Raw genomic sequence first — 15678 nt, forward strand, 5'->3', positions numbered from 1 at the left:
GACAGGCGCCTGCAAGAGGATCCAGGTAGGGTAAGGACTCCATAAGAAGGGATAATAATTCCAGCCTGATTTACACCAATTAGTGATGGAGCATCATATCCAATTCAGAGGTTTTCATTCTTTTGGATTAAGTCAACAAAGAGGTTACTCTCTTCATCCATTTATGTATTCACTATTCAACAAAGAGTTAATGATCACCTAGTCCATGCCAGGCATTGGCATAGGAGCTGGGAATAGAGTGATGAGCCAAACTGGACACAGCTCTCCCTTGATGGCGAGTATAATTGATGTGGTTGCACACCGGTCTCTCTGAGATTTGGGGGCATCAAGTTAGAGGAAGGGTTGAAGTTGTTGGGTGCTAATAATGTCTCCTTGGGAGCAGCATCACTGGAGAGATTTTACATGGTCATCTTTCTGTTTCTTAGCCAAAAAGGGACATTGGTTCTTTCAATGACCCTTCTGCTTATACTCTCTGCAAGTGTATTCACCTACAGGCTCCCAATTCTCAGAGGATAGAAGACCTTCTAGTCTTGTTTTCCTTTCAGAAGCCAGTTGTCGTATCTGGAGTTTTCTAGCTCATTTCCTTTCTGAGGCTCTCTGAAAATGTCTACTCACATATTGAATATTTTCTCAACAGTTCATTTTGGATTTCAATTAATGTTTTTTTTCTCATTAAGTCCCTTTATTCATATTTGAGCCCATAAGAAGAAAAACAAAAAACAAAACAAAACAAAATAAAACAAAAAAACAAACAAAAGTAATAATGAAAAAGAAAAGTCTCCTTAACTTCAACTATTGTTAAACTCCAGAATATTTTTTTGAAATTTCTTGAAATCTGTTTTTATTTTTACTTAGCTTATAACTTTGAATCTTTGGTCAATGTAACTTTTTAAAAAAAGGCTTTTGGAATTGTCTTTTGTGCTGTATTTTAATTTTTTTTTCTTGCTCTCTCAAGACACTGTTTTCTTCGTTTGACACAGATGAGTTATTACAATGTGTTCTTTCTTATCCTTCTGGTTTTAAACAAATTTTTTTTCCCTTCAGTTGAAGGACTAACAACTGAACTTGTACTGATTTGTAGTTCAGAACAATAATTAGCTAATAAAATCTTGAATTATGTAATAGATTTCTACCTGGCTTCCTGTGGTTTAGGAAAATCCTTAATTATAACTTAATATGGCTCTAGACCAAGGTTTAAATTTAACTTCTTAAAAAAAATTCTATTTATTTGAACTAAAAACATAAGCAACAACAGTAAAAACAAAGAATGGTTCATTCAACTTCTTTAGAGCTGCCTTCTGATTTTGCAATTTTATAATGTGATTGCTTTTTCCCCAGTAAAACTCGGAAAAAATGGGTGGTTCACATCAAAGGTCATGTAAAGATGAGTGGAAAGAGAGAGAAATCAAATTAGGGTTGGTTTCAGAGTCTTTGAAAAGACCATGCTGGAGTGCAAATTTTGTTTTTTAAATCTTAGCATACTAGTTAAAGAAGTAAACTTGACTTTGTAGATTTCTGGGGTTCCTCTTAAATGTATTCATTATAAATGAATTAATTTGTTGATTTCAAAATGCCAAAAATTCTTGTAAATGAATGAATTTGTTGATTTTGACATGCCAAAAGTTCTCCATATAATGGCCATTGTTATTGTAAAGAAAATGCGTTTTATCAAAGTAAGTGCAAGAGTTAGGATTACAGTGCAACTTTATATGGAAATCAGGAATTTTCCCAAGAGGAAGTTGGGGTGTGACACAGGAGAACCTAAGAGAGGCTGCTCATTAAGAGCGTGTGCCTGCAAATGGTATCTTGGGTTCCCTTTATAAGCAAAAGTTAGGAGTGGGCCATGCAGGTTAATTACACCTAGGTGTTTAATTACACCTGACAATCTGACCCTGGCATGCAGACTAAAAGTAATCTGTCACACATTGACAAGACAGCGCCCACATGAATGTTTTGTAAAACCTACAGCTAAGTTTGACCAATTGCCCTTTCCCGAATTGGTCACCAGTCTAATGGACTTCTTGCCATCATACCTTAGGACCAGCTTGGACTAGATTAGTGACTTGGGCCATTCCATATGAAGTACTCCCTTGTTCATCTATGATAAAACACTGTATTCCAGAACAAAACAAAAACACATATAATAAGACTTTTTAATATAGACAAATAAAAGCAAAAGAAAAATGAGCACCAGGAGAATAAGCAATTTAATGGCAAAAATAGTTGTCAAATGGTACACCTCCAAAACAAAAGGTCTAATATACAGATCTGTGTCTATTTATTCAATGATCTACCAAGTATCAAAGGACCTTACACAAACACCTAGGTGTAATTAACCAGAATATATTCCTGCAAACTAAAATTTCCAATTACTTTATACAAAGATTAAGGGCTAACAATTTTATACAATGACCTGCTTGGTCAAAAATCATAAAAATGATGAGAACTCAATGAAATTAGCTGAGCACCGGTTAGTATTGGGTCTGATTTATCTGGCAGTTGACTGAAGGGTAAATAGAGTTTACCCAAGGAACTCAGTAAGTACATTGTTGATTTTTGGGAAGTATGGAGTTCAGGGAGTGGTGTCTTTCCTGAGACCTATGTGTGCTGACATCATCTATGGAAGCATTTGTTGATGGCTAGCACTCTGAAATTTACTTATGGGTGAGTTAGTTCCTGGTTGGCTGACCTTCAGGGCTATCACTGATTGTCTTATAAAAGTGTCTTAACTGAGGTGAACTGTCACTGATTGAGCCAAGGGTTTAAAACAAATTCCGGGTACAATGATTATAAAGCAATCAAACTTTCCCCAAGACTGTGGTAACTTTTTAATATTCTCACAGTTGATTCTTATTATTTGTTTTCAATAGAACATAGTGCAAATTGGCATCTGATAAAACACAAAATAATATATTTATTTGTGTTCATAGATCAGAGTTCCGTGGAGTTTTGTACCGAGCAAGGTGACTAGTAAGTGTTTCATTATGACAAAGTTTGAGAACCATTAGGTCCAGGCACTAGGTTTAGGCATTTTCTAAGAGGCAAGAGTATTAGTTAGATAAATTTAATCAGGAAGTAGTTCATTTGGGGCATTAAATTCATTACTTTTAATTATCTAGCAAGAAGGAAAATCTTTGTCAGCATGCTGAGAAAAAGAGCAAAGAGGCATTGGAAATAGAAAAGAAGGGATGGTGAGTTCTAGAGAAGCAACCTTTATTTGGTGGTTTTACCAAACGGAATCCTGTCATCTTATAATTGGATGGGACCTCAGAGGTCATAAGACTAACATCTTTCCAAGTTCATAAATTTCCTCTCCATGTTATACCATCCCTGGCAAATGGTGTCTAAATTCTGCTTGGGTGCTTTTAGTAATGAGGCTCTTACTATACATCACAAGAAAGGTGTTATGTTTGGAAATGCTCCGATTTCTTAATGACCTAAGTTCTGTTTCCTTGTGAGTTCTAGTTCAAGCCACATATAGTAAGTCCATCTGACTGTATTTCATTGGACCAATAAGGCAGCCCTTCAACTATGTGAAGGCAATTGCTATGTGACACTACTGTATATTCTCTTCTCTAGTGATCCATTTGATTCTCCTGTATGTGACAGGGGTTCTGGATTGTTATCTGCCCAAGTCACTCTAATCAAAGCATTTTTGTCTTAAATTATAGCAACAACAATTACAATAACTGTCATTGACTGAAAAATTACTACAGTTGACCCTTGAACAATATGGATTTGAACTGCATGCATCTATTTATACGATAACTTTTTCTTTCCTTCTTCTTTTTATATCCTCACTCAAGGATATGTTTTCATTTATTTTTAGAGAAAGAGAGAAAAAATACACACACACACACACACACAAAGAGAAAAAATACAGACACACTCATTACACACACACATACACACACACACACACACACACACACACAAAGAGAGAGAGAGAGAGAGAGAGAGAGAGAGAGAGAGAGAGAGAGAGAGAGAGAGAGAGAGACATTGATGTGAGAGAAACATTGTTCGGTTGTCTCCTGTTTTTTTGCCCCAACCAGGGTTGAAATCCAGGTATGTGCCCTGATTGGGAATCGAACCTGCACCTTTTTTTTGGGGGGGGGGGGTACAGAATGATGCTCCAATTACTTTAGCCATCTATTCAGGGCCAAGAATTTATTCAGTAAATACTTATACATTTTTTAATCCACGGTTGGGAGTCCATGAATTTGGAGGGCCTACTATATGCATTGATCTACACTATTTTATATAGGAGGGTTGAACATTCACAGATTTTGGCAATTATGAGATGAGGCGGGTAGCTGGAACCAATCCCCCATGGATAATGAAAGTAGTTAGGTTTTGGGGAAGTCAAACACTACAGGTGGATGTTCAACTGCAACAGAAGTCAGTGCCCCTAACCTTGTTCAAGGGCCCACTGCCCTAGTATATGCCAGGCACTCTCTAAGCACTAAGCTCATTGAATTTGCAAAATCAGGCCACGAGGAAGACACTATTTTACAGGTGAGCAGTTTTAGTAACTGGAGGTAGGCAGTTTATAAGTAACTTACTTGTTCAGTGCCTTAGAGCTCACAAATAGAGAGTCAGATTGCAAATCCAAGCACTCAGGCAGCGGGACTTGACTTCTCTTGTTTCCCACCTGCGGATTGCCAAGTAAAACAAAACCGCCTCCTCTTCCCTCTTCCTGGACAGCCTGCCTTTACCAACAAGGTGCTGCTTTGTTTGGCAATATAGCCCTTGTTGGCTCATATTGGACTTGTGAAGAAACCTATGTCTTTTTCCACAGGATCTGCCGCTAGAATGATCCTTCACAATTCCGTGAGCGTGCAACTGACTTTTTTGGACCGAAATCCTGTGCTGTATCTCCTTCCCTATTTAGTTTCAATCAGGTAGGCTCACTGCGTGAAGGAAGAACAGTCTGGCAATGGATGAGTTTGGAGGGAATGTCCTAGGGGGGTGGTTTCAGCTGTTGAGAGCTGGACACAGTGGTGGCTAAATGGGAGGAGGAATAATTAACATAAAAGGAGAGGCACTTGGGTAGACAAACTGGGAGAACAAGATGAGACGTTTAAGGTGAGGCTCTGTCTTGATATAGGCTCCCAATTTGGAAACAGAAAGAACAGGGTTGCCATTGATATTCTTCTCTTCCTTTAAATATGTCTCTTTCCCCTTGATTACTCTCACCCCCTTCTGGCTGTTCTTTTGTTTGGAGCGATAAGGAAACATTTCAGGGAGAGATGACATTTGATCAGGGCCAGGAACCCCGGGTAGAATTTGAACTGGCAGAAATAGGACGGAGGGGTGTGTGGGAGGAGGTGGTGGTGGAGAGGGTCTGATCAGAGGCAAAGACAGGAGCCATTGGTATGTTTGGCAAAAACGCATCGCTATTGATGATGAGTGACTTGTCTATACCTGGCTAGGGCAGGAGACACATTAAAATTGCAAGGAGCGTGGCATCAAGCCCATGTTCCTCATTGCCTCTTTAGGAGTCATTATTCAACATTTCCTTTGCTGAGCCCCTCAGACAGGCACACTGAATTAGTTATCACCGCAAAGCCAGCGTGGTCCCTGGAGGAAGAGGACTCAGGTCTGTGACAACCAGTCTTTGTCCTTCTGACCTCAGGGTCTCTTACTGCAACTTGAGTTTCTAGGGAGGAAGGCTGGGTAGAACCAGACATCCAATTGGGGGTTCTTGGGAGCTTGTCTTCCCTCCTTTCCTACCAGCTGGCTGGTTTCTTCCCTCCCCCTCCCCTTCCTCCTCTCCCTCTGACTCTTGCTAACATATGGTTAGGAAGAAAGAGGTATCAGCCACAGGAGCCTCTGGTGCACAGGTGTGAAATGACAGATGCACCTTCTGTCCCAGAACTGATCCACACCTCCCATTCATGTCTCCCAGCTCAGAAGCTGACCTTCTGATCTTAAAACGCTAAGTCTGGTGGGACTTACGGAAGTCTCTCTTCCCACTGCCAAGGTGAAACAAAACCAAATCCTCAACCGACTTAGAAGCATGGGATGCGAATACCAGAGCTCCCAGCAGGGCAGGAAGGAGAGCCCGACCTGCGGGGCTCACTCAGGGAGACCCCTTCCCATGCATGCCCACCCCCTCTGCTGCCCGCCCACCCAGAGAACCATGCCCCCCAGGAATCAGACACAGATATAGTACAAAATGTTTTCATTTTCAAAATGCAAAATAACGGTCACTGTAAAAATAACAACAATAACAATAATAATATAAAAAGCATTTCTCCCCCTTCTGCCCCAGTGCAACATGGCAGGTGCACTCAGCTCCAAGACACGTGGCTTTGGACATGCCATCCCTCCGCAGTGCTGCACAGCAGCAAAACCCATCCCAGACTCCTTTTGGTGAGTCTGTGAGCTCCGTCAGTTCCAGCAGGCAGCAGCTTCTCCCGAGTCCACACAGCTCAGGCCCCCTGCGCTGCCCGGCTAGAATCAGCTTCTGTCTCCGGCTAGAATCAGCCTCTGTCTCCGTCTCTGTCTCCGTCTTTCTCTTTCCTGCTTGCTCTCTTTCCTTCTCCTCTCGCCCATCCTGGCTCCCACAGTTTGTTTCTAGGAGGCGTGCTGCCGGTGGGCGAGGGCCCGGCTGCCCAGGGCGGCGTCGTGCTGCTTGCCTTTCTCCTTCTCCTGCAGGGCCTGCGTGTGCAGGGCCTGGCGCTCCCGGGCGGCGCGCAGCTCGGCCACGGCGGCCTCCTCGTCCCGCAGGCGGCTGGCGGCCGTGAAGGGGCCGCACACAGTCTCCACCAGCACCAGCACCACGCCGAACAGGGCCAGCACGCCGCCCAGCACGTACACCTTCACCAGCCTGCGGCTCGGCTTCTGGCCGATCATCCCCTTCACCAGAGGGATCAGCTCCTGCACCGTTTCCATCTCGGCTCGGGGCTCTCGGGGACCCTCCGGAGGGACCTGGGGAGGAGCGGGCAGAAAGGGGACCGTTAGTCACCGAGGGATGGCTCGCTCCGGGGCCGCAGCATCGCCCCCAGCCCCGCAGGGAGGACCCCGCGCCCCACCGCGCCCAGCCCAGCCCAGCCCCGCCGCTCACCTGGATGCACAGCGAGCTCCTAGGAGGCAGCGCGAGCTGGGCAGGGGGCGCGTCCGTCCGTCCTTCCGTCCGTCCGGCTCCGCGTTCTCCTCCTCTGCGGCCGCTGCGGCTCTTTGGGCTGGAGTCTCCACCGCTGACAACCCGCCGGGCCCCGCAGCCGCTTAAATCTCCCTCCTGGACCCGCCTCCAGGGCTCCCTGGGTGCGGGCCAGCGCCTGCCAGCGAGGCGGAGGGGGGGGGGGGGGAGCCGGAAGGGGGACCTGGGGGCGGGGCGGAGCGGGGCAGGGCGGGGAGGGGGAGGGGCGGCCACGAGCTGTGCACGCCGGGGCGGGGTGAACTGGGGGCGGGGAGGGGGAGGCCGCGCCGGGGTGCAGGGGAGGGCAGGCCTGCACGTGGGAGGTCCGGCTCCAGGTGCGTGCGTGCAGGGCTGAGAACCGGAGCCCGAGGTAACTGCGTGCATTTGCCACAGGGACTCTCTCCTGGCGGGGTGGCTCGGTGCGCAGCGTCCCTGGTCTGGGGCAGCCTGAGAAGGACCCCTAATGAGAAGGACCCCTAACATCTGTGGTTCTACCTGAGAGGAAAAAAACACCCGTTTTTATTCAGAAGGGTTGTCATCTTCCCACAGTTGGGGAGGGGGGGGGGGGGGGTCGTAGGGGAGAAGGCAAAGGGGAGGGATACAGAACTGAACAGGTGTCCAGGCTCTGCCTAAGGCCTTGTGGGCAGATACCGTTTCTTTCTGGCCTGACTGGTTTTATTCACTGGTGCTTGCATTGTGAGGCTCACCTGATAGACAACTTATTCATTGAGGGTGCCCTGTTATGCACAGGCGCGCGCCTGTGTGTGTGTGTGTGTGTGTGTGTGTGTGTGTAATACATACACAAACACCTTCTGTGCCTGAAGGTGTTTGTGTTTGTATTTCTGTGTATCAGGGAACTGCCATTAAATCTAAATCGCCCCCTTTCCCAAGTGAGAAGCGAAGGTGGAGGCAGGGGTGGAGACGAAGATGGAAGAGGGGTTGTCTGTAAAAGCTAGTCTGCAGGTCTGGAATGTAAGCATGTCGTGCTGTCCTCAAAAGTTGTTTGCCACTGCCCTGGGTCTGGGGGTGCAACTCCTGTGCCAGCTCAGCTCACCATAGTTTAGGCCCTACGGGAAGAAGAGTGAGAGTGGCCTTTGGGAAGAAGGTGAAGAATGGAGAGGAAGGGTGAGGATAGTTGGACTGACTGTGACTAGGATTAAACATCATCCCGTGTGTGTGTGTGTGTGTGTGTGTGTGTGTGTGGGGTGTGTGTGAGGGAATAGGGGTACGTATGGGGGTTCTGATTTAGCTTGGTTCTCCATATGCCAGAGCCAGCAAGTCAGGAAAAGGAGAAACTGGTAGGCCAAAGGGCTTCAAACGAGGAAAGGGAGAGGGCAGGGGGAGGAAGGGGAAAATTGGAGTGGCCAGAAAATTGCAAAGGTCAGTGATGCAATCTTGCAACAGCCTGTCACAATCATTCAAGCTGAGCCCCGCGGGGAGGGATAGGAGGAAGAGCTGTCTCAGGGATCAGAAATGTGAATCTCTGAAATTTTTAACAGTAATCTTTCTTTAGGAGGGGAGGAGGTGGTCTAAAGCCATTCTCAGACAATTTAGTTAAAAAATGGCATCAATAATTGCTTTTTGCCTGGGCTATTCATAGTTCAGGAAATAGGATTGGTTTGTGCAGATGGGTCAAGGTTACCTAAGTAGCTAATTTAATGTTATACATTTTTGTCTGTACACAGTGGTCAAGGTGACAATGGTCCTAATTGGGATTATTTCTGGAAGATTGTATCCCCTGCTTATTATTATCCTTTTAACCTTGTCAGACAGGAAAATTCTATAACAAGGAGAGATTAGTATCATTCTTGGCATTTTCTTTGAATCTCTAATAACTGGCAGAAATGACCTGTAGGCTTTTCCAAGATCTGCGAGTGTCGCAAACACGGTGGCTTTTGGGAGAGCATGTCACATGCATCTTCCTATCAGGGCCTTTACCTGGTTTCTGGCCTGAAGGTGAGTCAGCCCAGCGATGAACCCAAAACTCCGCAATTGGCATGCCAGTATTTCCGGTGTTTGTGTCACTCGAAGGATACAAACCACATGTCCCTCAAGGTCAGCAGACTGTAATGTATCTGGGGTTCCCCTTTCTTGTGATTTTTGGTGGGAGAACACATCACCAGCTGAGATGAGTTCTTTCCCTCTTTGACAATCTGACTTCAACCCCACAGACCTCACCAGTTTGCTGGCCGGGGCTGGGAAGAGAGGGCAGCAGGTGGTTTTGGGGTTGCCCTTGGAGCTGCTGTTCCTGGTGTAGGTGTTAGCTGGGGCTGAGAGAGAGATGAAGGGAATAAAAAGCTGAGGAATCCAGGACCATCCCCCAGCTAGGAATTGCTGACACAGCTCCTCTGTCTGGGTGGGGAAAGAGAACCCAGTCTGTAGGGTGAGGGATTAGGTAGAGCTTGGGAAACCAAGGCCATGCGTTAAAGCCCTGATGTCACTTTAGAGATGTAAAGTCTTGCGTTGCAACACACAGGTCAGTCACAGGTTATTGCTGTGAAGTTCTGAGCAGCCTTGGTGACCAACTGTCCCTCTTTGCCTAGGACTGAGGGGTTTCCCCAAGATGCATGACTTACAATGCTGAAACTGGGGCTGTTCTGGGCCATCAGGAACAGCTTGTCACCCTACCCTTGAGTCTACCCCAATATTTAATTCTTGACATTTTTAGGAAGACAAAGAAGGCTAGTTTAAAATTTATTTTGCTTTCCAAATCTCTTTCTTCCAAACATTCAGGTCCCCAGAGCCACCTGCAGAGAAAACAATAAGAAGGGGGAAGTAGGGAAGAGGAGAGAGCTGTCCCTACCACTGTGCCTTGGAGACTGAAGGAGCAGGGGACAGAGGTCTTTTGGGTGGTTGGTTATGTGTGAACCTCAGTTATTAGTAGCATTATTTTGTTAACCAGAGGCTTGCTGCCTACTGAAGTTACTACCTAACCCAGAGTTCCCTGAAGCTGGAGGGAGGGTAACATCATAGGAGACATGATAAAACTAGTTGTGGATCTTACACTCATTTTTTTTCAGTCCTTGAGTTACTTTTATTTCATGTAAATATCTTTTGGAGAGAAGGTTTCTTTAAAAAAAAAAAAAATATATATATATATATATATATATATATATATATATATATATATATATATATATTGTTGATTTTTTACAGAAAGGAAGAGAGAGGATAGAGAGTTAGAAACATCGATGAGAAAGAAACATCTATCAGCTGCCTCCAGCACACCTCCTACTGGGGATGTGCCAGCAACCAAGGTACATGCCCTTGACCAGAATCAAACCTGGGACCTTTCAGTCCACAGGCCGACGCTCTATCCACTGAGCCAAACTGGTTTCAGCTGGAGAGAAGGTTTCTTATCACTCTATGGAACCTACCTTTCTAATTTCTATCTTCCTCTGTTCTGGAAGATTAGCGTTCTAGAGTCTAGACCTTTCTGTGTGGGTATCCTTCTTTTGTCACAGCTTGACACACTCCCCACATTGTCTGTACTCTTACAAACTAAGTCACCTTCTCAGCCTCCTTATTTCTAGCAGTGGCATATCCATTTCACCTGTTCTCTGGGCTTGAAATATGGTGGCATTTTCTTGGACGCCTTCCTGACCAGTTCACCTCATCATCCCATCACCCAATGCCTTGCTTTATTCTTCTCAGTAGCCCTTAGTACTGACTTTATATAGATACTAGAAGCATGGTGCACGAAAATTCATGTCCTGGGGTGGGGGGGTCCCCTCAGCCCAGCCTGCCCCCTCTCACAGGCTGTGAGCTCTCAGGGTATGTTATACTGACAGCTTTTGGGGAGCAGGCCTAAGTTTCAGTCTGGCCTCCCTCTTGGGAGGCAACTGGCCGATCAGGGGAAGGCACTGCCCCATCACCCCACTGCTGCTGCCACAGCTGCCTGCCCTCCTTGGCCCTCGCAGTGGCTGCAGCTTTGTTCAGAAGGACACCTGAAAGACGTCTGGTCTACCTGGTCTAATTAGCATATTACCCTTTTATTAGTATAGATCAGTGGTCAGCAAACTCATTCGTCAACAGAGCCAAATATCAACAGTACAATGATTAAAATTTCTTTTGACAGCCAACTTTTTTAAAATGTAAACTATATAGGTAGACACATTGTTATTAACTTAATTAGGGTACTCCTAAGCTGGCCTTTGCTAAAAACTCAAGGGGCCAAAGAGCCGCAAGTGGCTTGAGAGCTGCATTTTGCCAGCCACTGGTATAGATAGATGATTATTGGTTTGCTTTTGAGTTGTCTTCCACATTCTTTGGAAAATGAGCTTCATGAGGACCAGGACTTTGTTTATTTCTTCCCTGGGTCTCCAGGGCCCAGTATATTTCTTGGTACATAGTAGATGCTTCATAGGTGACTATGGGATTAATGAATGTCATTCCCACTGGCCTGTGAGGCCTGGTGTGTGGGGAACCATGTTTTTTAAGTTTGCATGCAGTAAGGTTTTTAGCGCATGCTCAAAGAAGCATTCAGCATTTTTTTTTTTTTTGGTGGTGGTGGTGTGTGTATGTGGGGGGAGTTTGCTGTTAGTTCCTCACAAATCCATCTCAAACAGTACAACCGAATAAATCTTCCTAAATTACATTTTATTCTTCATCGCCTGTGTGAAGCCTGGGGTGATTTCTCACCCACAGGATGAATTTCTGGATTCTGCCTGTTGAATTTGCTTGACCAATATTCTTGGAATCCAGAGCTTCTGTGATCTGATCTTCTCTACTCATCTTTCTCCCCTACTTAGCTCCAACAAGAACCCTGAGCTCCACAGGTGGGTTTCTCACAGCCCAAGAAGTCACTCGTTTGCATTGTTGCTGCCTCCCCTTGGCTTGTACGCTTCTTCCTCCCTGGAATGCTGATCCCTTTCTATTCTGTCTTCCCTCCTTCAACTCGTGGGCTCCAAGAAGCCACCATTGCCTGTGCCAGAGCTCCCTGACTGCTCCTTTCCGTGGACTGCAGCCGCCTCTGTGTCTTGTGCTGCGCAGGTTGGCACTGTGTGGTGGACAGTGCCATGCAGCTCGCCATTGTTTCCCGTGGGCTTGGCCCCGAATCTGTGCTAGACCAGCTCTGTGTTCCCTCCTGGCGCGAACATATAATAGGGGTTCAATCCATGCTGGTTTCACAGACCTGGAAGTCATTCCTGGGACTGAGACTGCAAAAGGCTCAGTGAAGACTCTCTCGGGAAGTTATTTTGGGCACATTGGCTTGTCCTTAGGGTTATAATTACCCAAGCCCTGGCAACCTGGCTTAGTTCCCTCCACTCTGGGTTCCTCACCTTTCACTCGCATTCCCAGCTTAGTGTCTGACAACGTGGCAGCGATTGGCTCATTCTTGGGCACCCCTCCAGCCTGCTCTTGGGACACCAGGGCCTTGTTAAGTTAACTCTGAGGAACAGACTTTTTGTCCCTCATGGCTCCTGGTCACACAGAGCCACGAGCTGCCGGTGCATGCCCATGTGCTAGGAGCCTTGGGTAGCCATGGGCACCCTGCTGCCCACATACCACGTCTGAATCGCAGCGCTATACTTTACAGACTGCCACCGGCACAAGGGACTTCCCCCGCTCAAATATCAGCTGGACTTGCGGGTGCAAGGATCTGGAGCCAAGCAGATCTGGTTTCCTTTAAGTCTTAGCTCCTCTTCCCAGGGTCTGACCTTGGAAAAGTGACCTACCTTCTCTAGCCTCCATTTTCCTATCTGTGAAGTGAGAGTGATGGGAGTCCCTATAAGACGGTAGCCCCTATTAGAGGCTTGAGTGAGCTAGACCACTATAAAGGGCTTAGTGGTCTGGCACAAATGAAGTAATCAAACCATTATTGATTCAGTTATTATTCTTTTATTATTCAGTTGTCTTTACCTCCTGCTCCATGTCAGCAGTTGTCATGGTCTTTTTTTTTTTTTTCTAATATATATTTTATTGATTTTTTACAGAGAGGAAGGGAGAGAGATAGAGAGCTCGATGAGAGAGAAACATCGACCAGCTGCCTCCCGCACCCTCCTCCCCCAACCGGGGATGTGCCCGCAACCAAGGTACATGCCCTTAACCGGAATCGAACCTGGGACCTTTCAGCCCACAGACCGGCGCTCTACCACTGAGTCAAACCGGTTTCGGCATGTCATGGTCTTTTATCTCAGCCCAGGACATTCACATTCCCCGGGGGAACGTATAGAAAACAATAAGGTCCAAAAACTTTTGTTGACGCTAGCTATGTATTTAATACCGTGTTAAGTATAGTTATAAAAGCAGAATACGAAATTGTCCTTGCCTCAAAGTAGCTCATATTCTAGTTGAGGACACAGACATTAAATAAGTTGTTACATTATACCAGGATAGGCACAATAATGGAAATACTAGTATATACCTGGTATACAAAGAATAGAATGAGAAATATATTGATTCAATTCAGGAAGGAGGTAGTCAAAGAAGGCCCGAGAGTGGATGATGACTGAGCAGCTTAGGGTGTTAAAGGATGGATAATGTCCACCAGGGAACTCTGGGGTAGAGTGGGGGCCAGGGTTGGGAGGTTGGAATGAGAAAGGACTGCATGTGAAAATGGGAGGATGTATGAGAAAACATCACATGGTCCAGGAGAAGTGAGGCAAGACTGGTGTTAGAGCATAAAGGATGGGTTTTGGGAAATGAAGGAAATGAAGCAATGGCAGGCAGGAGCCAAATATTGAACAATTGCATAAATGATCAACTGCATATGCCTAGCAACCGCTGACCACTCCCTTTGTCTAGAAACACCTTCTCCTTGGCTTCCAGGATGTCATAGTCTCCTAGTTTCCCTCCTGCCCTATTCTGGACCCTCCTCAGTTCTTTTTCTCACTTATGCTTTTTTTCTTGTTGATATTTTTTATTGCTTTTACAGAGAGGAAGGGAGAGGGATAGAGAGTTAAAAACATCGATGAGAGAGAAACATTGATCACTTGCCTCTTGCAGACCTCCTACTGGGGATGTGCCCGCAACCAAGCTACATGCCCTCGACTGGAATCGAACCCGGGACCCTTCAGTCCTCAGGGGGCCCTCTATCCACTGAGCCAAACCAATTAGGGCTCACTTTTGCTTTTTATAAGACTTATAGAGGAGAATCCAAGATGGCTGCTCGGGTAGGCAACTAGCCGCAGCCGCACACAACAATTTTAATAAAATACAACTAAAATATAAAATGGACATTACCCAGAACTACAGGAAAGTCGACTGACTGGAAATCCTACAACAAGAAGCAAGGAGAAAACCAGAAGGAAGCACGGAGGAGCTGTAAAAGCCTAAGGTACGGAGACACGCGGCGCGCGCGGAGAGGACGGAGCCGGAGAGGAGGGAGGCCGAGTGCCTGGCGGGCGTTCCCAAGCGGGAAGGAGAGAAAACTCCGACTGTGCTGGGCCCCTGACTGCTCTGAACCCCAGTTCTGGGCCAGACCCCGGGGACTCAGGCTCAGCCATAGGGAGCTGGGCTGTAAGTCGGAACCCCGGGGTAGCGGAGAAAGGAGGTCCCGGAGGCGCGCACACTGCCCCCAGAGAAGGGACGGTCGGCTGTGCCGCGGGATTGCCCTGACGGGAAGGAGACTGGGGCTCCAGACTGCTGTGAACGCCACCTCCAACTCCACTTCCAACTGAACTGAACCCCAATACCGGGCTCATTGTGGGAGAGCATAGACTGTTTGGCAGCAGGCGAAAATCGAGGGCACCTTTCTCTCAGAGGCGCCGGCAGCGAGCACTGAAGGACCCGCATAGGGCGGGGCTGACGGAAGCCAAAGCTGCAGGCTCCACCCTGAAACCCCGTCCCATCTGTAACTGCGAAATGCGACAACAAAATCACAAACGAAAGAAATGGAGGACAAAAAGCGTCTGGATATAGAGTTCAAATCTACGCTTATAAGGTTTTTCAAGAATTTCTTAGAAAAGATGGATAAGGCCTATGAGGATATGAAAAGAGACCATCAAGAAATGATAAGGGAACAACAAGAAATAAAGAATACATTGTCTGAAGTAAAAAATATTCTACAGAGTCCTAAAAACAGAAGGGAAGATCGCAAGAATCAAGTCAAAGATTTGGAACATAAAGAGCCAGAAGACACTCCTCCACAGAAGCTAGAAGGCAAGAGAATCCAGAAAATTGAAGATAATGTAAGAAACCTCTGGGACAACTTCAAGCGAACCAACATCAGAATTATGGGGGTTCCAGAAGATGAGAGAGAGCAAGATATCGAAAACATACTGAAAGAAATAGTGACAGAAAACTTCCCCCACCTGGTGAAAGAATTTGACTTACAAGTCCAGGAAGTGCACAGAACTCCAAACAAAAGGAATCCAAAGAGGACCACACCGAGACACATCATTATTAAAATTCCAAGAGCAAAAGATAAAGAGAGAATATTAAAAGAAGCAAGAGCAAAGAAGGTAGTAACTTATAAAGGAGCACCTATACGATTGTCAGCTGACTTCTCAACAGAAACCATGCAGGCCAGAAGGGAATGGCAAGAAATATTCAAGGTGATGAATAGCAAGAACCTACAGCCAAAAATAAGC

At 46.1% G+C, this 15678-nt stretch overlaps 2 protein-coding genes across 6 annotated transcripts in view; one reads left to right on the plus strand and one right to left on the minus strand.

The window, feature by feature from the left end:
* The window catches only part of LAMB3 (laminin subunit beta 3), an 82739-nt gene that overhangs the window by 17595 nt on the left and 49466 nt on the right, over positions 1 to 15678 (plus strand). For 2 of the 5 annotated variants that reach the window (XM_084865759.1, XM_084865758.1), the window contains exons 1-2: positions 7447 to 7514; positions 11792 to 11922. The exons of 1 other annotated variant lie outside the window; for it this stretch is intronic. The gene's annotated coding sequence lies outside the window, so the exon portion shown is untranslated. Of the gene's footprint in view, positions 1 to 7446; positions 7515 to 11791; positions 11923 to 14225; positions 14424 to 15678 lie in introns of those variants that run through there. 2 more of the 5 variants (XM_084865763.1, XM_084865762.1) reach the window with 2 other exon arrangements.
* G0S2 (G0/G1 switch 2) lies at positions 6168 to 7246 on the minus strand. The gene is made up of 2 exons (XM_084865765.1): positions 7070 to 7246; positions 6168 to 6933 (listed from the first exon to the last, which is right to left on the minus strand). Exon 2 carries the CDS (start codon positions 6895 to 6897, stop codon positions 6580 to 6582), a length of 318 nt encoding a protein of 105 aa, XP_084721891.1. The 5' UTR covers positions 6898 to 6933; positions 7070 to 7246; the 3' UTR covers positions 6168 to 6579.

This window comes from Pipistrellus hanaki (genome assembly GCF_964339955.1).
Source record: "Pipistrellus hanaki genome assembly, chromosome: 18".
Classification (NCBI taxonomy): Eukaryota; Metazoa; Chordata; class Mammalia; order Chiroptera; family Vespertilionidae; genus Pipistrellus; species Pipistrellus hanaki.